The 27,655-nt window shown below is 46.1% G+C and overlaps 1 protein-coding gene across 3 annotated transcripts in view; it reads right to left on the reverse strand.

Moving 5' to 3' along the window:
* FBLN5 (fibulin 5) overlaps window positions 1–25,979 on the reverse strand; it is a 92,686-nt gene extending 66,707 nt beyond the window's left edge. Inside the window, exons 1-5 of one of the 3 annotated variants that reach the window (XM_005222224.5) lie at window positions 25,859–25,979; window positions 25,475–25,696; window positions 21,516–21,570; window positions 19,157–19,208; window positions 14,927–15,181 (exon numbers count right to left, since the gene is read on the reverse strand). In XM_005222224.5, the coding sequence (XP_005222281.1) occupies window positions 14,927–15,181; window positions 19,157–19,208; window positions 21,516–21,570; window positions 25,475–25,491 (379 nt within the window). In that variant the 5' untranslated portion in view covers window positions 25,492–25,696; window positions 25,859–25,979. 3 annotated transcript variants of the gene reach the window in all.
* Between the last annotated feature and the right edge of the window lie 1,676 nt (window positions 25,980–27,655).

Here is a 27,655-nt window from a genome sequence, read left to right on the forward strand (position 1 = left end):
CAAAAATAAACAAATGGGACTTAATTAAACTTAAAAGCTTTTGCACAACGAAGGATAAGGTGAAAAGACAGCCTTCAGAATGGGAGAAAATAATAGCAAACAAAGCAACTGACAAAGAATTAATCTCAAAAATATACCAGCAGCTCATGCAGCTCAATACCAGAAAAATAAATAACCCAATCAAAAAATGGGCCAAAGAACTAAACAGACATTTCTCTAAAGAAGACATACAGATGGCTAACAACACATGAAAAGATGCTCAACATCACTCATTATCAGAGAAATGCAAATCAAAACCACAATGAAGTACAATCTCATGCTGGTCAGAATGGCTGCTATCGAAAAGTCTAAAAGCAATAAATGCTGGAGAGGGTGCAGAGAAAAGAGAACCCTCTTACACTGTCAGTGGGAATGCAAACTAGTACAGCCGGGAATGCAAACTAGTACAGCCACTATGAAGAACAGTGTGGAGAGTCCTTAAAAAACTGGAAATAGAACTGCCTTATGACCCAGCAATCCCACTGCTGGGCATACACACCAAGAAAACCAGAACTGAAATTGTACTCCAGTTAAAGTGTACTCCAATGTTGATCACAGCACTGTAACAGCTAGGACATGGAAGCAACCTAGATGTCCATTGGTAGACAAATGGATAAGAAAGCTGGGGCACATACACACAATGGAATATTACTCAGCTATTAAAAAGAATGCATTTGAATCAGTTCTAATGCACCTCTAATGAGGTGGATGAAACTGGAGCCTATTATACAGAGTGAGCTAAGTCAGAAAGAAAAATACCAATATAATATAGTAACACATGCATATGGAATTTAGAAAGATGGCAACAATGACCCTATATGTGAGATAGCAAAAAAGACACAGATATAAAGAAGAGACTTTTGGACTCTGTGGGAGAAGGTAAGGGTGGGATGATTTGAGAGACTAGCATTGAAACATGTATATTACCATATGTGAAGTAGGTCACCAGCCCAAGTTTGATGCATGAAACAGTGCACTCAAAGCCGGTGCACTGGGACAACCCTGAGGGATGGGGTGGGGAGGAAGGTGGGAGGGGGGTTCAGGATGGGGTACTCATGTACACCCATGGCTGATTCATGTCAATGTATGGCAAAAACTACTACAATACTGTAAAGTAATTAGCCTCCAATTAAAATAAATTGGACTTCCCTGGTGGCTCAGACGGTAAAGCGTCTGCCTACAATGCGGGAGACCCGGGTTCAATCGCTGGGTCGGGAAGATCCCCTGGAGAAGGAAATGGCAACCCACTCCAGTACTCTTGCCTGGAGAAATCCATGGATGGAGGAGCCTGGTGGGCCCCCAGTCCATGGGGCCGCAAAGAGTCGGACACGACTGAGCGACTTCACTTCACTTAAAATAAATTAATTAAAAAAAAAGAAGGCTCCAACCAGGACTCTGTGGAGCATGGAGGTGATATCATTGGAGGTGGTCCGATAATTAACCCCCAAAGTTCAGACTCACTGTAAAATCACTGCCTCCAATGAAAAGATACCACCTCTAAGTCTACCTGCCTCAAGAAGCTAGTCTCCACTTAGCTGTCACAATCATGTCCGCATCCAGAGCAGTCAGGGCTGGAGGGAGCCTTGGAGACTGTGGTCCAGCCCCATTGTGTAGACAGGGAAATGGAGCCTAGAAAGAGAAGGTTCAGGAGCCACGACACCTTCTACCCCGGGCTTGTGCAATAATGAGATTAAATCAAGACTCCAGTCCACTGGCCTCCTAAGCCAGGAATCTTCTTCAAATAGGTATCAAAACACTACTCCTCCACTTAAAAACCAGTGTTCATAGAACAAAGCCCGAGATTATCATGGCATACATGATAGTTCCTGCCAAATATCTTAGCCTCATCTGTCACTCTTTGCCTGTTCCCCTGCCCCACCTTATTTCCATGCAGCAGCCATGCACTGGGTATCACAAATGGGCAAGTGACCAATGGGCTCATGACCAAGGCTGTCCCTCAGCAGTATTCTTCAACATATCAAGAAGTTTCTTGCCTCCATGTCTTTGTCCAGGCTGTTCCCTCAACTCGGAAAGCCCTTCCCCATCTCCACACGAAAATCCTACTCAAGCCTCCAAAGATCGACTCAAAGGCCATTGTATTCATTGCCAGGGGTTTCCCAGGTAGCTCAGTAATAAAGAATCCACCTGCCAAGCAGGAGATATGGGTTCACTTCCTTAGTCGGGAAGATATCCTGGAGAAGGAAATGGCACTCACTCCAGTATTCTTGCCTGGAGACTCCCATGGACAGAGGAGCCTGGCAGGCTACACTCCATGGGATCACAGAAGAGTTGGACATGACTTAGTGACTATACAATAACAATCCATTGCCAGAGCAGAATCCCTGTTCCTTGTGGGCAGTCCTACAGCACTTGCCCATACTGCTCTCACCACACTCAAGCTCATGGAAAGACTCTGATGAGTTACATGTATCCACCCCTCCCCAACTCCCACTCACATCTGCTCAGCTGTGAGATCCTGAGGGCAGGGACTGAGTCTTATTCATCTTTAGATCTCCTCTCAGAACTTGGCAATATCTAACACAGAGACATACTCAGTGAATACCTGTTTAATCAAATAAATGCACAGATGTGTAACACCTGTCCTTGTGGAAGGATTCTGCAACCACTCCAGCCAGGGCCAACAGAGGATCTCATATCTGTTTTGACTGCTGTCCCATTTCCTTGAGCTGTAATTGTGTATGTGTTGGTTCCCTACCTCCTGCCAACCTACCCCAACTCCTGGCAAGAGAACAGAACTCTCCAGAGCAGCAATGATGCCTGATTTACCTTTCTGTGCACAGCATAGCTCCCACATGAAAATGATACATGAATAAAGTCCATTAATGATAATAAGTTAACCCTTGTGGTTAATTTATTATTTATTGAGAAGTAATCAATTTCTCTGGCTCATTTGACTCTATAAATACAATTCACCTCTATACCTATTAGTAAATACAATTCACCTCTATACATAATTCCGCTTATTAAACAAATATTTTGTTGCTATTGTTCAGTCACTAAGTTGTGTCTGACTCTTTCAGACCCCATGGACTGCAGCATGCCAGGTTCCTCTATCCTTCACTATCTCCTGGAATTTGCTCAAATTTATGTTCATTGAGTTGTGATGCTATCTAGCCATCTCATCCTCTGGTGCCCTCTTCTCCTTTTGCCTTCAATCTTTCCCAGCATCAGGGTCTTTTCCAATGAGTTGGCTCTTTGCATCAGGTGGCCAAGTCTTGCAGCTTCAGCTTCAACATCAGTCCTCCCAATGAATATTCAGGGTTGATCTCCTTTAGGAATGACTGGTTTGATCTCCTTGCAGTTGAAGAAACTCTCAAGAGTCTTCTCCAGCACCACAGTTCAAAAGCATCAGTTCTTCAGCGCTCAGCCTTCCTTATGGTCCAACTCTCATATCTATACATGATTACCAGAAAAACCATAGTTTTGACTACACGGACCTTTGTAAGTAATGTGATGCTTTTACTTTTTAATACGTTATCTAGGTTTGTCACAGCTTTCCTTTCAAGGAGCAAGCGTCTTTTAATTTCATGACTGCAGCCACCATTCCGCAGTGATTTTGGAGCCTAAGAAAATAAAATCAGTCACTGCTTCTACTTTTTCCCCTTCTATTTGCCATGAAGTGATGGGACCAGACGCCACAATCTTAGGTTTTTGAATGTTGAGTTTTAAGCAAATATTTATCAAGCACTAAAAATACAAGGTGAACAGGACAGAAAGTTCCTGCTCGACATAGAGATGTTAAATACATAATCACAAATATCTATTTATCACAGTTATGGAGCACGCACCAGACACAGTGCGGGAGGCTGTGGTCACTGCTGTTGGCACTGAGTTCATCGTCCGCCATGGCGCCGGCATCCCATCATGCTTCACTTTGCTCACAGTGGCCCCAGCAGAGGTGGCCACCCCTCACCCAGCTCAGATGCAGAAAACAGATGATTTGTCTTTCTCCCCAATGGGAATGAAGCTGAGTCTGGGATTTTTGTGCCTTTGCATTATTAATATAATCTCCCTTAAATTATTATCCCCTGCTTCCCACGGGAACTGTTGAAGATGCCAATTTCATACTGATTCCGGATGCAAAGTCTGTTCTGTCTGACCTCATTGATTCCTGGGGGATGTGTTAAGACCTATGAAATATGTGGGGCTCATAAATCAACTCTGGCTGGGTTTCTGCAAACGTTTTAGTTTGAAGGAAAGTCAGTTCACACTGACAAGTCCCCCACGCCTCACCGCCTCCCAGCCTCGACCCGCCCGCCGTCCCCTGGAGCCTGTCGATGCTGGCTGCCTGGGGCAGGGCCCAGCACTGGCTGTCCCCATCTCCCCTCTGGCCCAGCTCCGACAAGCCGAGGGGAATGGGAGGTCAGTCCTTAACATCCAGTCTGATGTCTGAGGCCCTCTGGAGGGAAGGAATCCTGTGAATGTCCTTTCCCTGCCAGCCCCCAAGGAGATGGCCCGGGGACCCTTCCCCAAGCATGCACCTCTGTTTCCAAGACAAATAGGAGCCTCCTGCTGCTTGTTGGGCTCCAGAGGATGCCAATGGCAGGGCCGCACAATTGAATGGCGCCCCTTGGAGTTGTGCGAGGAGCTGACCCTGGCTACAGGCGGATCCCTGACAGCCAGTCCCTCCCAAGGCAGAGAAACAAAGCCCTGGTTCCAAGGAGAACACAGCTTATCACAGATTTTTCCTAGCAGAGCCCAGGGCAGAAAGGATGGTGGAGGTAAGGTCTCTTGGTAAGTTAATCTGAGCAGATGATTCTTCGCAAGCATCTTTTCCCATCAGCCCCTCAGCTACAGTGTAAATTCAATTCAGTTCAATGCTTGCCAAGTGCCAGTGGTCCAATGAAGCATGTTGGGTGCAGGCACACACCATGAACACGGTGCTGGCACTCAAGGGACAGAGATGCTTGGTCATCTTGGCCCCCCTTTGGCATCCAGCACAGTGGGAGCCATTCAAGGGGCATACTTTGAGGGGATGATGAGAGACCAAATGTGGAAGTGAGAGAAGGTACCCCCAGCCACCTGGGTTGAACGGTGCCCATGCTTTCCTTCTATTCATCCCGTCACTCATCCATTCATTAGTTGCCAATAGCTTGTTGAGAGAGGAGGGCATGGCAACCTACTCCAGTGTTCTTGCCTGGAGAATCCCCATGGACAGAAGAGCCTGGCGGGCTACAGTCCATGAGGTCGCAAAGGGTCAGACATGACTGAGTGACTAAGCACAGCACAGCTTGTTGAGAATTCACACTGCCAGATGCTGAGGGTAAACAGTGGATGCTGGAGCAGCGGCTGCATCCAAGGAAGCCCCGACACTGTCTCAACTCCTAGCACCCATGTCCTGGTGAGAGCACGTGGACTCCTGCCTGCCCTCTGTCATATACCTGGAGGCTGCCAAGAAGCCTAGCCTTTCTGCCCTTAAGCAGGAGACCACCCAGCCTGCTCGAAGATCATCTGACTCAGGGGTCTCTAGATGATGGGTCAGCCCAGCCCACCAGCACTTCCTAGTCACCACCTCCTGGGGCAATGTGGTCTGGAGTCTGTCTTTCTGTCGGCGTGTCCACGTGTCCAGAGAGGCTGGCAGCCGAAGAAAGAGAACAAGTATACCCATCTGGCCCCTCGGCACCCCCAGAGGTAAGAGAGCCCAGAGAATGACTCAAAGGCAGCCTCTTTGGCTGAGCAGGGATCAAAGTGGAGCTGGGAAGAAGCATCAGCACATGGTTACAAATCCCCTTCCCTCCTGACAGCTGCCCACCTGGGATAAGCTGCCAGTGAGCAGCTGCCACTTGTCTGTCCCTGTGCTGGGCAGGGATTGGCTAAATGTGATGTGACAGAGGCACTGCTCATCTGTGGAGAGGGTGGTGGGAGTGATAGACAGCAGCAATTGTTTGGGGGGTGTAGACAGCACATCCTTTGCTAAAACCAACTCCAAAGGGTAAGCACTACCATCCCATCTGGAAGAGAGGTCTCTCAAAGGGTTTATAGCTTGGAGCCAGGCACCTGTGCTGGGGGTGGCATTTGAACTCCAGCATCTCTGAATCGAAAGCCCACGCTTTCCCCACACATCACACTGCCCTCCACCACTCCCCAGCCTGTCACCCAGTCGCTCCAGGCCTTTGAGAACACAAAGATCCCCTTTCTTGGCATAACAGCAGATATAACTCGGGCCTATCAGATGGTATTTACATGAGGATGTTGTTATCAGCAGCATTAAACGTGATTCCTCATTTATGGCTTGAATCAGTTTCCTTGTACACATGCATACACTCTCCGCAACACTAACACTTTGCTTTCATATGGCATTTTTACTTCTTTATTTCATCTAATCCATTCCTAACAGCACAAAGAATTCCCAGATCACTGTTTCTTGCATCACACTGGGGGTAGGAGCCGCACACATGCCTTGTGGACCCCGCCCACACACGCAGATCAGAGCCACATGGAGCTCCGGCAGAAGCTGCGAGGTGGGCAGAAAACCTCTGCAAGCAGCTCTGCTCCCGGGTGTCCAGTGGTGTGCTCACCCCACTTCATCAGAGGGATCTTTGAAAAGAAATCTACAACCTGCCTCAACGATGAAAGAGGAGGTACAATCATCTTCCTACATATCGGGAACCACTGAACATCTTTGAGAACCACGGTACCAGGCACCTACCACTAATTTCAAACACATGTGGCTAAACAGGCTGCAATGGTCCACTCGGCCCTGGCCCCAGAAGGTGACAGCAACCTCGTGCCCTCCTGCCCTGCAGCAGGGCTTGCTGGAGACCTGGCCTGACACTCGCTTTCGCCAGAAACAACCACAGCAGGGCTGGAGCTGCCGCGGCTCAGAGTCCACGTTTCCCCATCCTCCTGCAATACCGCTTGCTCTTCACACACAACTGGCTAATCCCAGAATGGAACATGATGAAAAGAAACATGACCAGACCAAGGAACATAAGGTGAGAGCCAAGAAAAAGTTGTGGTTCATTGAGAAAATGGCCATGCTAGGCAGCAGGGAAGTGCCTACCACACACACAAAGGCCCAGAGAGTTCCCATTCAGCCCCAAGGCCAGCCAGTGCCCTGACCTCACCGCGGTCAGGGTGAGGTCACCTAGGCCTCACCTAGGCCAATCCCTGCAGCCAGCTACAGCTGTGGGTAGGTCGGGGTTCCTCATAAGTGGAGGACTGGCATGGTCCCAGCAGAAGATGTCACTGAGTACGTGGGCTGGTTGAAACACACAAGTAGAGAAGGACCACATTACAAGCAATCCAGGTGGGAACAAGTTAACAGAAAACCCAGGCTGCCTGGACACAACCATCATCTTCCCCAAGGACCAGGGATTGAAGAAATCATCTGGTCTAGGGCATGTGTTTTGCAGACCAGTGAAGCCATGGACCTGTTTCTCAGAGTAATGCTTTTAATTGCATAAATTATATTCATAGGATTATGAAAGAAACCAATAATACTGGAAGTTATCAAAATATTTTTTAAACAAATGTATAATATATCTTAGAAATGACAAGGTTGAGTAGTAGGTCTAGTATCTCCCACAATTTTGCAGTGATGGCAAGTGGGACTATTTCAAAATACATCAAGATCTTCAAAGTGTGTCAGAATAACTGGTACAGCTCTAATGTGATGTATAAATATCTGTGCTTCTCTTGTCAATACTGCCACAGGTATTGCTAAGCGTCCTGTGGTTTATTGCCTATATAAAGGCAGATAATGTTAAATTTCATTAGAAGTTAGTAGGGAAAAAAAGATGAAAACCGATCTGCTAAATTCTATCCACAGATCCCATAGTAAGACCTCTAATCCCTGCTTTTTACAGATAATAAACCTTAGGTCAGAGAAGCCAAGTGACTTTCTTAATATCACTAGCTAATCTGGGAATCAGAGAACATTTCTTACTGATGTCCTAACTTTACCACTACAGCATGATGCTTCAATTTAGGCTTTAAAAACATTTCTATGGGGCTTTTTGTTTTTGTTTTTCAACAAAAATAAAACATTCTTCTAACAAATTTGAACAATATGGGAATTACATTAAAAATAAAGTTTCTACCTTTCTTCAAATACAGGCCTATCTAAGGGTAGATAGATGGGATGGTAGCTTCCCTGGACCAGCAGCATCTCATCATCCAGGAGCTTCTACAAAATGTGGAGCCTCAGGCCCCACAGCAGACATGCCAAGTCAGATCTTCCCCACAGGTGACTCTGGGGCACATTCGTATGTGAGAAGAGCTGTCCTGGACACTCTCCTGGAGTCCCTTCTCTGCTGAGTTCCCCTTGGAAGCACAAGTAATGCCAATTCCTGCCACCAAAAGTGGTAAGAATTCAACCCTCCATTCTCTAAAAGGCCTGTACTCTCTTCTTGTTGTTGCTGTTTCTGCTGCATAACAAAGTGAATCCGCTCTGCATGTACACATGTCCCTTCCCTCTTGAGCCTCCCTTCCACCACCACTCTCCCATCTCACCCCTCTAGGTCATCACAGAGCACCAAGCTGACCTCTCTGTGCTATACAACAGCTCCCCACTAGCTATATATTTTCTGCTTGGTAGGGTATAAATGTCAACGCTACTCTCCCAATTCATCCCACCCTTTCCTTCCCCTCCGTTCACATGCCCATTCTTTACATCTGCATCTCTATTCCTGCTCTTAAGTCTAACTCCCAGAGGAAAGAATAAACAATAGCAGAATAACAAGACTAGGAATATGGAGTAGCAGAATTCATCACAGAATGATAAGATCTGACACACCCAAAACAGTATAACAACTATTAACCCTTACAGAAAGCCAGCCTCCATGCTAGACAAGTTATGTGAACTATCTCAGTGAAATCTCACAAATATCCTATACTAATAATTGATACTGTCATCCCGGTTTACAGATGGAAAAACTGAGGTTCAGAGAAGTGAAAATGTTTGCTCACTATCCCAGCCAGTGACTAGGAAAGATCTGAAGCAAGATGGGACAACCTGAGTGCGGGCACTGCACATGATCAGGCTTCCTAAGGCCCAGTTCACAGGGACATCTGAACAAATCTGTATCCTGCTTCCACCTGGGTCCCCTCCTCCCTGGGCCTGCCTGGTCTGGTCCCAATTCAGCAGCTAAAGAGCCCAGTGTCTCAGCTTCCTGTGCTTCCCTCCTGGTCTCATCCTGAGGACTTGGTTTCAAACCTGTATTTTAAAAAATATGAAGAAAAGCCTGCAGGAGCTGCCCCATCCAAGCACTCCTGCCCTTGTCTTATCAGCTGGGTAGTTTGTTTTATTTCACAATTAAATAAATTCAGGGTTCACCAGCATCTCAAAGCACAACCTGACTGAAGTCTCATAAAGTACTAAACTGGGCAAAGCCCAAAAGGTCTGCAAGGTGAGTGAGTACCAAGCTCAGTTTTAGGTCATTTTAAAGGTTTTCAAGAATTAGGACCTTGGGTCTTCCCTGGTGGTCCAGTGGTTAAGACTTCTCCCTTAACCACTGAGTACAGATTCAATCCCTAGTCGGGGAGCTAAGATCCTGCATGCCACACACAGCCTGGCCTAAGACATTAAATAAATTAAGTTATAAAGATTAAAGCTTCCTTGCAAAAGAAAAAAGAAGACCAGATATCAATTAAAAAAAAAATTAAGGCACTTAATACATTTTCAGACTTGATGACTCTCTACAAGTTATCATCTCAAGACCTGAGAATCTTTCTTTTCTCAATTAACATTTACCGAGTGATACCCTATGCAGACACTGGGTGAGATATTTTCACATGTTATCTGTGAAATACGCATTGTTGTACCCATTTTACTGATGAAGAAACTGAGGCCCCAGTCTCATACCTAGGAAGTAGCCAAACCAAGGTGAATATCAAGGCCTGACTGGCTTCTAAGCCCAGCCCTCTTCACTCCAGGAAACAGAGCCTTTTCCTGTCTGCCTTCTCTTCGAAAAATCTCAGGAACCTATCAGAGGCCGCCAAGTATTTCAGTTGCTTGTTCCATGACTAATCGCCCTTCCTTGACGGTAAGCTCTGAAGACAGTCCCATGGCTGTGCCCAGACTCCCTGCCCCCCTCAGCGCCTAAGCCAGAGCCTGGCACCAACGAGGTGCTCTATAAACAGGGATTGACTACATGTTGGCTGACTTTCAGGAAAAATAACTCAAGAGAATGCTTCAGGCCAATGCCATTCATCTTTCAAAAGGATCCATATGTGTTCCTCTCTGCCTGCTCAGGCGCTTTGATCAATGAGAAAACCCTGGGCCAGAAGGAAGAATAAAGATATTGCTTGTAACTTCACAAATGACCAGAGGAATTCCTGTAGTCCCTGGGGCAGTGTGGTTCTAGTAAAAGGCTGCTTTCTCAATTGCGAAACGTCTCATGAGCATTAGTTATTGGTGGAGTCCCTAGTTTGGCCACAGAGCCAAATTGATTAGCAAAGCCAGAATGAAGAATGTCCACCCAGAGAGGTGACAAGTTAAGCCACAAAGGAAACAGACAAGCCTAAAAGAGTGGCATCAACATGAGGAACCTTAGCCAAAGTCCTGTTCTCAGAGGCAGTGTGATGGTAGAAAGGTTCCTGAGTAGGGGTTCATATTCTGAATGCCTCAACCACTCAGCTTAGCTCACCCCTCCCTGAGTCCTCAGCATCAACCCTGTTAGCCCCACAGCATCCTGCCTTTTAGGTACCAGTTCCATCCTCCTTGCCAATTAACCAAGTCCATCTGGTTCTCCAATCTCTGAGATGCTGACCATCAGCTCTCCCAAGGGGCCAGGATCCAAGGGACACACTTTAACCAGCCACAGGTCCCACTACCCTCACAGAGGTTGCCCTGGTGCTGAACATCCCCAAGCCAAGATGCCGGTTTTCTTGATGACACAAAACTTTCTTGGTTCATGTAATTCTTGTGTCACTGTTCACTAAGCCTGCAGCGGTCCTGAGTGATCCAGGTTTACATCTAGGGGTTTGTGGACTCAAACCTGAGGCCAAACTTTGTTCCAGAAGGAGCAGGGTCTAGGGATCTCCCAAGTAGAACCGAAAACAGAGAGGTCAAGAAGGAAGCTCAGAGGCTCAGGGGACCTGGGCTCCGAGTCTGGCCCTGCCCGGCCTGCAGAGACAGAGGACAAGGAAGGAAATTGCTGTCTTGGAAGTGGGTACAAAACCCAGAAGGAGCAAACCTCAGTGAAAGTGTCCACTTGCTTCTTTAAGCTGGAGTTACTTACAGTTGATATGCAGAAACCGGACATGCAAAGAAGAACAAGGACACTACCTAGAAAACAACTGGCCCCAAATTTAAACTTAAATTGGATCAAGTCTCTAGATCTAACTATTACCAGTTTACAGAAAAATAGATAGGATGAAGAAATACGCTAAATCCACTCCAAGAACACAGCAAGCAAGATATCAAATGTAGGAAATTCTACAGGACAGACAACTCAGCCTCTTCAACAAATAAGTGCGAAAGAGTCAAAAAAGATTAAGAAGCTGTTAAGAGACTTGTTGATCAAATGTAATTTGTAGACCTTACTTGGATCTGATTCTAAAAAAAAAAGAAAAAAAGGACATTTATGAAAGAATAACAGAAATCTGAACTCTATCTGGATATTAAATGATAAAAAGGAATTATTGTTAATTTTTATAGGTTTGACAATGGTATTGTGGCTATTATTTTTTTAAAGAAGCTTTATCTCTTAGAGACAGATACATTTTGAAGTATTTAAGGATATAACGATTCGATTCCTGATATTTGCTTTAAATTGATCCACTGGGTCAGGGTAAAGAAGAAACAAGAGTGGGTCTATATTGACAATTACCAAACTGGGTGACAAGTAGGTAAGTGTTCACTGTTTCTTCTGCTTTTGTCTAGGTTCAAAGTTTTACAGAACAAAAATTTATTTACCAAAAAAAAAAAAAAGGCAAGAGAAAGCCCTAGTTTTTCATCAGGGATCCAGGACTGACTCCTGTGAGGCTTGAACCTTGACCTTGTTCAGCCTCAGCTTCCTCATCCAGAGCCTGAATGGGTTCAAACCCTGGGTCAGCCCCCACCTGCTGTATGTACTTAGACAGATTCTTAACCTCTCTGTGCTTCAGGGCCAAAGAGAATAACAACAGGCCTGCTGTATAGGCTTGTGGTGAGGATTCAACATGTTCATTCAGGTAAGGATCCCAGCACACAGCACCATGTGCTTGCTATTATTACTACTGCTGCTGCTGTTCCTGTTGTTGAGCATTTTCTGTGTTGAAGAGGAGGAGGAGAGGCCCCTTGGACATGTGGTCCTCCTCTCCCACAACATCCAAGTTTGAAAAACAACAGATACATGCATATATACAACAGAATCACTTTGCTGTACACCTGAAACTATCACAACATGGTTAATCAACTACAATCCAATACAAAAGCTTAAAAAAAAAGAGGGATTCCTTGGTGGTCCAGTGGCTAAGACTCTGCTCGCAATGTAGGGGGACCAAGTTCCATTCCTGGTCAAGGAACTAGATACCACATGCCACAACTAAGAGTTTGCATGCCGCAGCTTAAAGTTCCTGCTTGCTGCAATTAAGACACTGCTAAACCAAAGAAATAAATACATTAAAAAAAAAAAAGAATACCCAAGTTTCAGAAACACTTTCCAATTCTCCACATCACACGCCACTTGCTCTAGCTTCCTCCACAGGATCAGACCTACGTTCACCCCCTCACCTCCTCTTTTCCCAGCAATATCCCCCTCTGGGTTCCTTCGGTTCCTCCCCACCTTCCCCCTACCCCCCACCCCCGCCCCAGCCTTGCTTCCCCGTGGCCTGTTCCCAGGCCCCGCCTCTCTCATTCCTCCTGGGGCCTCCTCCCTCTGACGTCCCCTCTCACAATGCCCAGAAGAACCAGTGTAAACCAGGAAAGGCCGGGTGGGGTGAAGGGAGGCGGGGAGGAACCCGGGACTTATAAATACATAACGCTGAACTTTTCGGAAGTGGACGGCCCGGTGCCAGTCCTCGCTAGGGTTCCTGGATTGTATTCTCCTTACAAAAGGGCCATTATGAGGCTCCGCATCTCCCGTGAGACAGGTTGGAGGCCGTAAAAGTGCTGACGTCACAGGGACCGGGAGATGAATAGGGTTCCCAGCCGCGTGCTTATTCTCCAGTGCTGGGATCCTGGGAAGAGGGCTTCAGGGGAGGGGTCGCATTGGAGTTCCCAGCTGTCCCCCAGAAGGGGTCTGCGGGACTGCCTCACGGCCACCGAGACCCGCCCCCGCTGAAATCCTGGAGTGACTCACAGGGTCCTGACAACCCCTTCCTCACTTCAAGATGTGCACGTGGTCACTCGGCTTCTCCAGCCCCACAGGACATCCTGAAGAGCAGCTCCCCACCCCCCAACTCTCTTTCTCTGCCTTTTCTTCCAGATCATTCCTTTTCTACCAAATGAGAGCAGTCACATAGGCGAGTGAGGAAAACGTAGGCTGCTGTCAGCAGAGCAGGACCCCCATCCTACCTTTGTAATTACCTTTCTTGGTGGAGTCCACATCCCCGTTTTTATAGAATGAAGAGGCTGTGGTTAAAGACTGTTAAAGTCCCTTTCAGTTACACTGGCCTATTGTCCTAGTGGTCATAAGGAAGTGCATTACTATCTTCCCCACCAGCACTTCAGTCCGTGACTTGATTGGGTCCTGTATTCTTTTTCCTTGAACACTCATCTATATTCAACGTGACCATCAGTCAGCTCTTGTCCCTCTCTCTCTCTCTCTCTCACACACACACACACATATTTTAGATCAGTAAGAATAGAGAAGTTTGGACAAGGCGTATCCAATTTTCCCTTTTGCTCTGAAAGACACATTGTTTGCATATTATTTGCATGTAGTCAAATGAAAATGCACACTCATTTGCATGGTCATATAGAAGACATGACAAAATCACCAACACACCTCCCCAGCAGTAGGTTACAACGCCACCTTCAGAGCCCTGGAATGGGACCAACATCAATCTCATTAAGTACCCTGATGGTCTCACAAACTTCCAGGGCACAGGAAGGAAATATTAGAATTTCAATTCATATTTTATTTTGATCACATTCTTTAAAATTTTCTATGTCTCACATATGCTTTACACTCCTCAAACCATATGAGACTAACAGGATATGTATGTAATTTATAAACATGCGTGTAATAAGGGTCCAGGTTCAAAAAGATTTTGCAGATGGAGCATATGATCAAAAAACTTTGGAGCGATCATCACTCTAGACCCACCTTCCAATGTTGGAAACAGTTGCAAAGTTTTGGTCCAACCAAAGCTAAAGCAACGAGGGGGGATACTGGGTAACCCTCCACGAAAGCCACACTGGCCCACAGAGCTCCAGCACTCCCCCAGGCACCATCACAACACTTGCCAACAGCCTGGGGACCTCATGGCATATGGCATCTCCTTCTTCCCCAAGATCCACTCACACTATGAGCTCCCATCTACAAGGCTCCGCTTGGTCAAAAGACTGGTCCCCACCCAAGGAACCCACTTTCTTTCCAGAACAATTGGCCTTGTCCCTCAAGGCTTCTTTTCTTTCAGGAGCAAACATTCCATTCAAGGGTGTGTGATGCTGAAGGCTCTAGAAAGCTGGTCCCTTTTAGATCTTTAGATCCTCTCTCTGGGATTCACTTAGTATGTTTGACCAAATATATCTGTTATTGAACAGAGAAAAAACATGAGCTTGGTCTTCAAATAGATAGATGATAGATACAATTGAAAGACAGATAGGTAGGTAGATAATAAATACGTAGATGATAGATAAGATAGATAGGTGAATATATAGATGAAAATAAAGCGAAGACAAAGTGGCTTTCTGGAGACGACCTTGGGCTGGACCTGCTGGACAGGAGCGTGGCTTTGCCAGCCTAGAGGAAGCCTAGGATGCTGGGCTACTCACCCACACACTGGTTGCTTTCATCCATCTGGTATCCAAAGCGGCATATGAGAGGCCTGGAGATGGTGGGGTAGTTTGGAGCTGACAGCGGGGGTGCAGCTGCTGGGTAAGAAGCTGAGTAGGGGTTGGAGTAGGGGTTGGAGTAGGGCCCTCGGTACACGGGGTTCGTTCGGGGGATGCACAAATACCCGCCGTTTTGGTTGACACACATCATGTCTCCTCGGCAGGCCTCAGGGATGGTCCGGCATTCATCAACATCTGCAAAGCCACAGAAAGGACAGGTGTTAGCAGCCCCTCAGCCACATGGTGCAAACTGAAGCAGAGCTCTGTGCTGACAGCACCAGGAAGGACCCCAACCATGATTTACCAGCATCTGCTCCCAAATACGTAGGGCAGTGCCTGGCCCATCACCATCTGGTACTACCCAAATATTAGCTGAACTGAATCAAATTGACAAGTCATCAAATACCCGCTACCCTGGACTGTCACATGCTTGACCCAATTAACCAATCCATCATGTGTTCGGTCCTGTCCAACTCTTTGCAACCCCATGGACTGTAAACCACCAGGCTCCTCCGTCCATGGGATGTCCCAGGCAAGAATACCAGAGTGGGTTGCCATTTCCTCCTCCAGGGCATCTTCCCCACCCAGGGATCGAACCCACATCTCCTGCGTCTCCCACACTGCAGGCAGATTCCTTACTGACTGAGTCATCAGGGAAGCCCCACATGCTTAACACTTTTCTCTAAATGAATCCACATTGTAAACCCAAGTGTGCATATTTTTTTCATCTTACATGATGATAGCAAATGAAAAAAAAACACTATCAATTGTGAAAAATAGAAGGTAAGAGTAAAAATAAAATATAAAACTATTAAAATAAAGAGTGTTTTTCTGTGGCTGTATCACCCAAAAGCATCTCAGGTACTCTTGTGTGTCCATACGACACTCAGGAAACACTGGGATGGTTCTCATCATTGTACTCAATTCTATTCCAAATAACAGCTAGGCAGGGAGAAAAAGTCCCTTGTGTCCAAAAAGACAAGGCTTGGCCAAGAGTGAGTTACTTGTTAGGAAAGTGGAGACTTACTTGAGAGTCAGCTCACACGGTGCCAACAAACAGGGCCCGCTTCCAGCCAGGCTGGTGCTCAGTCTGTTGTGTCTAGAGTTGGGGGTGGGGTTTGGGGGTGGGGGTAGGTTCTCTAGAAAATCAGCCTGGCTGGGCAGGGAACAGAGGAGGCCTGGACTGGGTTGCCAGCAGGAGCAGCTGACCTGACCCTCTCACCAACCTTGGGGGGTCTGTTCTCCGTGGGACCAGAGGCTGGGGGAGAGGGCCCTGAATCCTGACAGCTCACCCCGCCACCTCCTCCGAGAGACTCGTGCCAACTCCCCCCTCAGCAAAGGGAAACATGGAGCTCCATTTTCTAGCTGTAAGCCTGAAGTCATCATTAAAACTGGGGGGCCAGGGAAGACGGCTGTCATCCTTCTCTGCATCCACTGGCACATCCTCACGCCCCTTCACCTTGAGTCAAAGCAGGAGCCTGGAGCTTCCAAGTCATGGTTTTGTTCCTCACTACCCATCATTCTTTTCAACCCTAAGCTCAGAGATTACAGATGATTTGGCCTAAATCAAATATAATTTAAAAGGTAAATACATTCCCAAGATGGGAGCCGTATTCTTTTTCTATACTCTATGCTTCGTCCACAGCACGCTATTCTATACTCTGATTGTCTCCCTGGTCTTTGCTGATGCTGTTCCTACCACTTGGGATGCTATTTCTCGGGATCTTATTCATCCTTCAACACCCAACTCTATGCTTCATCCACAGCACACTATTCTATACTCGATTGCCTTCCTGGTCTTTGCTGATGCTGTTCTTACCACTTGGGATGCTATTTCTCGGGATCTTATTCATCCTTCAACACCCAACTCAAATGTGACCTCCATGAAGGCTTTCTTTATTGACCTCAGACAGAAGGCATCACTCTCTCCCTTACTTCTCGAGGGGACATCACCTCATCTTGGCAATGACTTTATTCCACTCTGTACAGCTCACTCCGCCTAGGTCTACCACCCCCACTAGATGGCGTGCTAGGAGAAGAGCCCTAAATTGTCCTCCTTGGAACCTGCATCCCTGCTGCTGGCTCAGCTGGTAAAGAATCTGCCTGCAATTCAGGAGACCTGGGTTTGATCCCTGGGTTGGGAAGATAACCTGGAGAAGGGAAAGGCTACCCACTCCAGTATTCTGGTCTAGAGAATTCCATGGACTGTACAGTCCATGGGGTTGCAAAGAGTCAGACACAACTGAGCAAATTTCACTCACTTACTTGGAACCTGTGACTACATTAGGTTACAAGACAAAGAGGAATTAGGCATGGATGGAGTGAATTTAAGGGTTTCCCAGGTGGCTCAATGGTAAAAGAATCTGCCTGTTAATGCAGGAGATGCAGAAGATGTGGGTGCAATCCCTGGGTCGTAAGGATCCCCTGGAGGAGGAAATGGCAATCTATTCCAGTATTCTTGCCTGGAAAATTCCATGGATAGAGGAACCTGGTGGGCTACAGTCCACAGAGCTGCAATTCCAAGGAGTCAGACACAACTGAGTGACTGAGCATGCATGCACTCACAGAATGGATTTAAAGCTAATCAGAAGACCTTGAGATGAGAGGATTATCTGGGATTATCTGGGTGGGCCCAGGGAAATCATACAAATCCTTAAAAGTGGAAGAAGAGGCGGAAGGATTGGTCAGCGAGATGAGGCAACAGAAAAAGATGTGATTAGAAACATGTGAGGGACTTAACTTGTTGGCTCTGCAGGCGGAAGACCAAGGAAGAGGCCAAGGAAGAAGGTGGCCTCTAGAAACTGAGAAAGGCCTTCAGCTGACAGCCAGCAAGGAAACAGGGCCATCAGTCCTACAACCACGAGAAACTGAATTCTGTGGAATGTTAATCAGTGTAGCCACTACGGAATACAGTGTGGAGGTCCCTCCAAAAGTTAGAACTAGAAATACCATACAATCCAGCAATTCCAATTTGGGGTATATATCCAAAGGAAATGAAAATAGAATCTTAAAGAGATATCTATACTGCTATGTTGATTGAAGCATTTATTCAGGCTAGCCAAATTATGGAAATACCCAAAATGCACATCAATGGATAAAGTTCGTAACGATAGATGTGATATTATTATCAATTAATATCATCATCGTATGAATAATATAATATTAATAATAATCATATGACTATTATTCAGTCATGAGGAAGAAGGAAAAGCTGCCATTTGCAACAACATGGATGGACCTTGAGGGCATTATGCAAACAGAATTTATGAGTTTAGGCAAACAGAGAAAGACAAATGCTACAAGATATCACATATGTAGAATCCAGAAAAGCCAAACTTAAAGAAACAGAGAGTAGAATGGTTGTCATCAGGGGCTTGGGGGTGGGAGAGATGAGGAGATGTAAAATGGTACAAACTTCCAGCTAGAAGATAAGTTCTAAGGAACTAATGCACAGTATTGTGAGTATTATGAACAATACCTATTGTATACTTGAAAAATGCTGAAAATAAATCCTGAATGTTCTCACCACAAAAAAAAAAAAAAAAGGTAATTATGTGACAGGAGGGAGGTGTGAGCTCTAAGCTATGATGGTCGTCACACTGGAATACATAAGTGGATCGAGTCAACACACTGTACACCTTAAACTTGGACACCATCGTATGTCAATTATATCGCAATCAAAATAAAAGAAAAAAGAAACTGAATTCTGCCAGCACCATCATGAGCAAGAAAATGGATTCTTCCCTCCAGTCTCCAGAAAGGAACAAGGCCCTGCCAACACTTCAGTGTTAGCCTGGTAGAACCCCCATCAGGCTTCTGACCTGTACATCTATAAGATCATATAGTTGTACTGTGTAAGCCCCTAAGTTTGTGGCAATTTGTGAAGGCAGTCCTAGGAAACTGACGCAGATGGGGAGCTCCTTGATGGCGGCGATCAAGCCTTCCTCATCTTCGCCCTGTCGCACAGGGCTTACCAGTGCTGGGCACAAAGAAGGTGACCAGCGGAAGAGTTCATTGATTTCAACCATCCCGTGGCACTGTTTCTGCCCATTTCTGTGGGCAAGGCTGGTACAGACTTGACAATACTGAACACCAGCTGAGAGAGAAACGGCCCTGCGATGGCGCTGTGGCTGCACCCCCGCCCTGCGAAGGACCTTCAGGGCCTCATACCTAAACACTGTCCTGACGAGCGGTCCAGGTCAAAGCCGTTAGTACACTGTTGCTGCAGGAAGGAAGAGAAAAAGGAGAGGTCATTTTACTTACTTTTTTTTTTTTTTTTACTACAGAAGCATTCTAACTGCATCACAGAAAGTACAGGAAATGGGTAAAGAAACAAGGCATTTGTAACACCAACATCTGTGTTATAACTTAGGTATTTTTTTTACAATCATTTTACACCTAGCATCACTTTTTAAACTCCCGCATCATTGTATCAAAATGCCCAGTTTTAGCAAATGGTTACTGGGGCCTTTTCCTGCTCTAGTTCTGAAGAGCAATACTAATCACATCTGATGTGCCCAGCGAGGCTTGCCCTGTACTCACCCCTTCCTGGGAGAGAATATTATTGCTTTAAGGTCAACTACTCTCTTTCTTTGGGGGCTATTTAACTCCTTTCCAGTGCCCAGCATGAGTTCTTTGGCCCCTCTGAAATCTTGTACCTGATTACAGCGTCTGTGTATAAAATAAATCTACACAGTGATGTAGTCAGTTTTCTAAGAGAAACAGAATTGGGGAAATTCTTCCGTTTTAACCTCAGGAAGACAATTACACAAAGATGCTTCCAGAGATAGCCAGGTCTCAACAGCCCCCGAGGGTTGCAGGCTTCCCATACAACTTGAGTTACAACTTCATGCATTTAGAAAAATCTCATGGGCTCAACAATCAACCTCTAGAGCTGACATGTTACAGGAATAAGTCAAGGAGGTGTGGTTTTGCCTGGCTTTCCCTATGGTTTGGGGGGAGTTAAACTTCCCTGAGCTATGGGTTGATATGTGGAGATGGTAGATTCAGCTGCATTCCTGGGAGTGGATTCAGGTATCTTAGGGCCTTGGGGCAAAAGAAATGGAATGAATGAGCCAGGAGGCTGTGCCATAAAGTTCAGAAAACCAGGAGATGTGGTAAGTCTCAACCTTCGTTTGCTAAGTGCAGGTGTGGGTTCAAGTCTACTGACTGGCTTCCAACTCTCACTCCAGCCCCCACTCACTGCATAACTTTTCTATGCCTCGGTTTTCTCATCTGTAAAATGGGGATGATAGTACTTACATCTGAGTGGTTGTAAGGACTAAATTGTTAATGTGCCTAACATGCCTATAATGCAATAAACACTATATTATAAACACGGCCCTCTCTGGATCTAGATGCCAACTGTCACCACAGAGCTATAATGGAGAATGCCAAGACCTTTCCAAGGCCTAAAAGTCTTTGGTGGGACTTCCCTGGTGGTCCAGTGGTTGGGGCTTTGCCTTCCAAGGCAGGCGGTGTGGGTTTATTTCCTGGTCAGGGAGCCAAGTTCCCATATGCCTTGTGGCCGAAAAAAATGAAACGTAAAACAGAAACAATACTATAACAAATCCAATAAAGACTAAAAAAATGGCCCACATCAAAACATTAAATCTTTGCTACTTTTCTCAAGATTCTTTCCACCACCAATGAAATCTATTTCAAAATTCTTAATTTTGAAAAAACATTTAAAAGATGTGATCAAAACAAATGTGAATTAAAATTCTAAGATCTCCTTCCTAGACCCTGAAAGTTTGGGAGAGCATTGAGTGTTTGGTTGGTCCTGTTTCAGGGCTCTGGTGTACACAGCTGAAACCAACAGTTGGAGGGGCTGTGTTGGTGATTTTGTCCTGACTTCTATATGTTCATGTACATGCATGTGCATTTCCATTTGACTACGTGGCCCCTCAGCCCTGCTCAGAGGTGGGGCTTCTCTCATTTCTGAGCTGGAGATGCAGAAAGGCTGCCCTGAGCTCCTTAGGAGGGATCTGCCACATTTCTCAAGAGCTGACACAAACATCACTTTTGTAAAGTCAGGGATACTGCAGGCTTCTCCACATAGCCCCGCAGGAGCTTAAGATCCCCCTTCACACTCTTCCCAGGGGTCTGGGCCAGAGCCGGGTCTTCACTGGTTGGGAGCTGAGTCACCCTTCCTCTGCCCACCTCCTCCAGTTAGGACACATACACACACACGGGCAACACGGGGAGAATAGAGAGGCACCACTGCCCAGAAACACTAGAACATGCTTGAGTTTTTAGCACTTACCCAATGAACACAAATGAGGCAGCATGATCTGATTATAAGAGCCTTGGATGGCAAATCAGGACACCAAGGTCCCAGCCCTGCCACTTATAAACTGCACCAGCTGGGGCAAGTCTCAGCTTCCCTGAGCCCCAGCCTTAACCTCTGTACAATGAAGAGCTAGGCTCAGGTAAACGACACGATCCTAGGATTCTAAAATGCATGGCTGGACACCCTCAGCCTGTTTTTTAACATACTTCACGACAAGTAACAAAATAAAAATCTTACCTGTGCATTCCCAGGAGTTGGAAGACAGAGAGCCAGAACGGTCACGGTGAGTATCCTGTGGGAAGTAAGAAGTTGACGTAAACGCCCAAGACACTTCCAGCGCCCGGGTCTGGGGTTATATCTGCATCTTGTGCTGCCCGTGTGTTTACAATGGTGACCCCACCTTGTGCTTGTATTTGGAGGGTGAGGGGCGTGCTCGAGTAGCCGGGGACATGCCAGATGTCCCAACCATCCGGAAGAGAACTACGCCCCTTCCACTGGTTTCATATCAACATATCAACACAACATAATGTGTTAGATGGCATTTTTTAAATAATTGAAAAAAATTTTAATGACATGATTGATTTACAACATTGTGTTAATTTCTGCTGTATAGCAAAGTGATTCAATTATATACATATGTTCTTTTTCATATTCTTTTCGATTATAGTTTATCACCAGATATTGACTATAGCTCCCTGTGCTATACACTAGGACCTTGGGTTTTTTTGTTTGTTTGCCACAGTGTATGACTTCAGGTGGCATTAAAAACAAACAAACAAAAAAATCAGGGCTTCCCTGATAGCTCAGTTGGTAAAGAATTTGCCTGCAATGCAAGAGACCCCAGTTTGATACCTGGGTCAGGAAGATCTGCTAGAGAAGGAATAGGCTACCCACTCCAGTATTCTTGGGCTTCCCTTGTGGCTCAGCTGGTAAAGAATCCACCTGCGATGCAGGAGACTTGGGTTCAGTCCTGGGTTGGGAAGATCCCCTGGAGAAGGGAAAGGCTACCCACTCCAGTATTCTGGCCTGGAGAATTCCATGGACTATATAGTCCATGGGGTCGCAAAGAGTCGGATACAACTGAGCAACTCTCACTTCACTTTAAAAATAAACAGTTTGACTGCTTCAAAGAACAAACCTAACACCCACCACTGTGGTATTAATAATGTATTCACCACTGCTTGACCTTCACTCCTGACCCAAGGGGACTTGCCTGCGTTTTGAACATCTTCACTCTGAAATGACTACAGCGTGAAGGAGCCGATGTGCCCCCGGATGATGAAAGTACAAATGTGAAGCATGTGAGTTCCCCGGAATGGAGGTGTCACAGGGAACACACATGCTCCAGAGTGCACCTCACACAGACCCAGATGGAGGACAGGACATGGGGACCCAGGCAGCCCCAAGAAAAAGGAACACAGTGGACACTTAGAAGGAGGTGCCAAGAAACTGTGCATCCACTTTATATCCATCAGGTGGCTATAGCCAAAAAAGCTCAAAGCTAGTAAGGCTGTGGAGAAACTAGAGCACTTGTGCACTGTTGCTGAGAAGGTATGCTGATACAACCACTATGGAAAGCAGTCTAGAGGTTCCTCAAAAAATTAAAAATGGAACACTATATGATCCAGCAATCCCACGTCTGGGTATACACACAAAAGAACTGAAAACACAAGCTCAAAGAGACTTTTGTACACCCCTGTTCACAGCAGCATTATTCACAACAGCCAAAAGGTGGAAGCAACCCAAGTGTCCATCACCAGATGAATAAACAGTGTGTTACACACATAAATGGAATACTATCAGCCTTAAAAAGGAATTCTGACAAGTGCTACAATACGGATGAATCTCAAGGATCTTATGCTAGGTGAAACAAGCCAGTCACAGACAGACAAATACTGTTTGATTCCATTTATATGAGGGACCGAGAGCAATCAAAATCATGGACAGAAAGCAGAATGGTGGGCGTCAGGGGCTGGAGGGAGGAGGGATTAGGGAGTTGTTGTTTGTGGGTATAGAATTTCAGTTTTGCAAGATGGAAAGAGTTCTGGAGATTGATTGCACAACAGTGTGAATGTACTTAACACTATTGAACTGGACACTTAAAAATCGTGAAAATGGTTTTTAAAATAATCTATGCAAATACAGAGCTTTATTTGGTGCTATTATTACTGAGTTCAATAGAGGGTTTATCTGAGCAACTACTCCTTGCAGGCAGAAAAACTACAAAACTGACACAGACGCTGCTCTGGAGAGCGGGTTGAGGGGCCGTCTGAAACAGTAACGTCTAGACACTTTGGTTAGGGCATGGACAGAAACACCCAATGAGCACCAGGAGAGCCAGGCTGGGGCTAGAGAAGGTCAGGGAAGACTTCCTGGAGGAGGTGACCTCAAAGGCTTCTTCAGTAAAGCAGTGGACCTGGGACCTGCTTGAATTTAGTGACCTGTTACGATCAATATACACCTTCACTTTACAATCCCTCCCTTTAGAAAAAGAGTTCAAAAGACTACAAAGCTCACTCAATCCATGACACAAGGTTCATAGGAACGAGCAACGCTGGGCTACTTGGAGAGCCCCAGAATTAAGGTGAGGTTCAGAGGAAACAGGACCCTGATGTGGTGCTAGGAGAGGCAAGCCCACTCCCTTCATCTAATCCTCGATCTGAAGAATAATGACCCTAAGAGTCCACAAGCTTTCGTTTCATCTCAGCGCCTGCACGAGACAGGTTCTAGAACGCCGGAGACAGCTCTGACCTTATAAAGTGCAGAGCCAAATCCCAGGGCTTTTTGATATTTGCAAAGGCCAGATTTATATCTGGAAGGAATGAAAGAACAATAACAAATTTATTTTCCAGGCTGTATATTATGAATTTCAATGTTTTCCTGTTTCTTCACATGAAGTTTCCTTTCGGTTGGTTATAAAACCCTGTCTCATTTTTGTTGGAGACAGAACAGGCTGACTGCACATAGTGGACTTCAAGACCTAGTAGAAAAGGCATGCTAACCCCGCGTCTCCCCTACCCCTGACTCCCCCGCTCCCTTTGGCCAGAGGGCAGTCCCAGGACAGGTCTCCCCTGAGAGATCCCGCCCCAAGCCCAGCCTCCTGGAAGAGCCCCAGCTGGGGCCTGGGGGCCAAGTAAGCTCCAGGCTAATTGAGACAGTTTTCCAAAAATGAAATAACATCCAAGCATCCCTGCTCTGACAGTGTCACAAACAGTTACGTTTGTCATGAAAAACTCCAGAAAACTCCAAGATAAATTAACTACAGGAACCCTGGGGATCCTCTGATGTTCCTAACTGGTCCCCGGGACTTTCAAAAACAGGTGGGTCCACCTATTTTGTGTTCCATCCTCAACTGGGAGGAAAGCCAAGAGGGACCAACTGGATCTCAAATCTCAGGACTGTCTGTCAGAGAAATTCTGGTCCCCGATCCAGGATGACAGGATTACAGCTCCATTTTCAGCACACACACACGCACACACGCACACACACACACACACACACACACACACAAAATCTGTCTAAAGCAGTTACGTTCTCAAGAGTTCCCTGGATAAAAACTGCAGACGTAATCCAGATAAAGTTCTTCAAGTTTGAAGGATCACTTGACTGGAACTGCAATTTCCTTAAAGAATATCAAAATGTTTGCTTACATGCGTTTCTGTCTGCAGTCCCCACTTTTCATTGGCTCGAGACTTCTGGGTCGCATGCCCTTTGTGAATCCCACACAGACATAGAGCAAATCCAGCCCTGGGAGGTGCAGCTAGCTTGTTCGCTGGTCCAACAGCCGATGCAGCAAAATAACTGCTAGTGAACTAGTAACTCATCTCTCAAATTAAGAAAAAAAATTTTTTTCTTTTTTTAAATTAAAAAAAGAATTAAAAAAACGGCACACAAATCTGCGGCCCTTTCGGAAAAGAAAGAAGAAAACCAAGCTCTGAGATTTTTGCTGTGCTCTGTCGGATGCTGGCTTCTGAAACTGTCTTATAAAATACCCACTCCCAAAAGAAGACTTCAAGATGGAAATTACAGAGGCGCAGCTTTTTATAATTAACAATATCATTGCATCACTAGCTAATGCCTTTTCCAATATCCTGACACAGCCTGAATCACGGCCATAGCCATTTTCCACCCATCGGGTTTTGAGTAAGGTTTCCAGACCCTGGAGGGAAAAAAAAAGTCCGAAGCAGAGAACGTACCTTTTGAATCCTGGCATGTCCAAGATGCGTGGGCAGGAGAAGCAGCTGGTGGGGAAAAAGAGGAAGAGCTCTCAGCGCCCGCGGGACCCCGGAGGAGCAGTTCCTGAACTTCGGCCTCCTCTGGGCCTGTGGGGCTCGCCGAGACTTTTATTCCAGGGGGGCCGAGCCGAGGCGTGGAGAGGAACAAGGGGAGAGCCTGGGTCCTCCGAGCCACTGGAGAGCCTACAGAGAAAGCACCTGGTTTTGCTTAGCCCTCTTCAGTAATTCAGCATTAAACCAATTGGAGGAGGAATGTTAAAAATGAACACTTCATTTTCTAAGTATGTTAAACAATGCAAATGGGGCCTCAGTCTGGACACAGCTGGTTCAGATTACAGCGCTCACCAACTGGCTAGACTCCTCACAACAATCTTGGGGCGTCTGCCAGGACCAAGTGCTCAGCGCTGGGAGGAGAGCCCTTTCCCGGCGGAGCAGTCGCCCTCGCTTGGGCTCCCAGCATCTCTATGGAGGCGATTGGCGGGCAAGTGCAGGAGGGTGGGGTGCGGGGCGGTGGGTGGGCGGGTGGCTGGGAGGGCCCGTTGACCCTTTACTTCCCACTCGGGGAGGAGGTCCCCGTGGCTGGGCAGTCGTGGGCCGAGGCGGGGGCGACGATCTAGAGCATCAGCACTTCGCCGAGCCGTCGGGAAACCCGGGAAAGTAACTCCCACCCTGGGAAAAGACTGACTCGAACTCGTGACAAACAGCGACAGGGACTAGAGTCTTTTGATTTATTGGGAAACCAGACCCATCGAAGCAGAGGCTTGGGGTAAGCCGCGGGAGACTCAACGATTTTCCAGAAGGGGTGGGGAGCTTGAGGGAGTGGGAGAGAGGAGGAGGATGGAAACTGGCTGACACGAACTCCAGACGTCAGCTTGTGCAATGCAGACCTCGGAGAGGACACGCTCAGGCCCGGCCTCATCCTGGGATTCTCAGGGCCATGTTTTGCTTGAATCAAAATTTGTCCCTGTACCAAATCAATGATTTGTACACCTTAAAGGTACACAGCGTTGTATGTCAAGTACATCTCAATAAATCTGGGAAAACATTTTTAATTGAAAAAAGGTGTCCCTTGGCTTGAACGTGATTTTAACAAGTAACCAGGTGATTTGAAGAGAAAGTCAGGGTAAAGCAGAATGACGGCCAATAATAATAATAAAAGCACTACTCTGAGTCCTTTACATTGGTTACATTGGTGGTTTCATACTATTTCTTTTTCTTTCTTTTCCTTTGTTTTTTTAAGCATTGTCTGTGGATCTGTGCCCTCAGTTGTGTCCGACTCTCTTTCAACCCCATTCCTCTGTCCATGAGATTCCCCAGACAAGAATACTGGAGTAGGTTGCCATTTCTTCCTCCAGGGGATCTTCATGACCCAGGAATCGAACTGCATGTCTTATGTCTCCTGCATTGGCAGGCGGGTTCTTTACCAACTATGCCACCTGGGAATTCCTTTTTAAGCACTGGATCCTTTTTTATCAAATGAAATTTTACTAAAGACCCTATTCTTTTCTTTTCTTTCTTTTGCCGTACCATATGGCATGTGGGATCTTAGTTCCCCAATCAGGGATAGAATTTGAATCCCCTGCATTGGTAGCGTGGAGTCTCAACCACTGGACCACCAGGAAGTCTCAGTCTCTATACTTTAAAAGATGAAAATGGATTGGTAGTAGTCCAAGCCCCTCCTTCCCCACCTGCATCTTCCCTTGGGCCCCTCAACACAGCCCTACCTCCAGCTGAGAAAGCACTGATGAGATTCTTTTTTCTCTTTTATAAGTCTGTGCATAGGAACTATTATCTCCACTGTGTTGGAGGCGGTTAAGAGAGGTTAGTTTACTCCCCATGATAACACAGCTATTGATACCACTGAGACTCCAAAGACTGCATACTTAGCCTTTTTAAAGGGCTTTTTTTTGGTTAGTAAATGGAGTCCTCCTCATGAAAATACATTTGACAAGAAAGGCAAAATGTTGATGGTTGTTGAAGCTGAGTGTCCATTATACTATTCTATTTACTTTATATGTGTTGGACATTTCCCATAGTAAAGTATTTTAAAAATATATTTACAAGATTGTTCATTGCTTGGAATAGCAAAAAGTATAAAGAGACATATCATCAATCAATTAGGTATCAATAGGGTTAAATAAT

This window comes from Bos taurus, chromosome 21 (assembly GCF_002263795.3).
Source record: "Bos taurus isolate L1 Dominette 01449 registration number 42190680 breed Hereford chromosome 21, ARS-UCD2.0, whole genome shotgun sequence".
NCBI lineage: Eukaryota > Metazoa > Chordata > Mammalia > Artiodactyla > Bovidae > Bos > Bos taurus.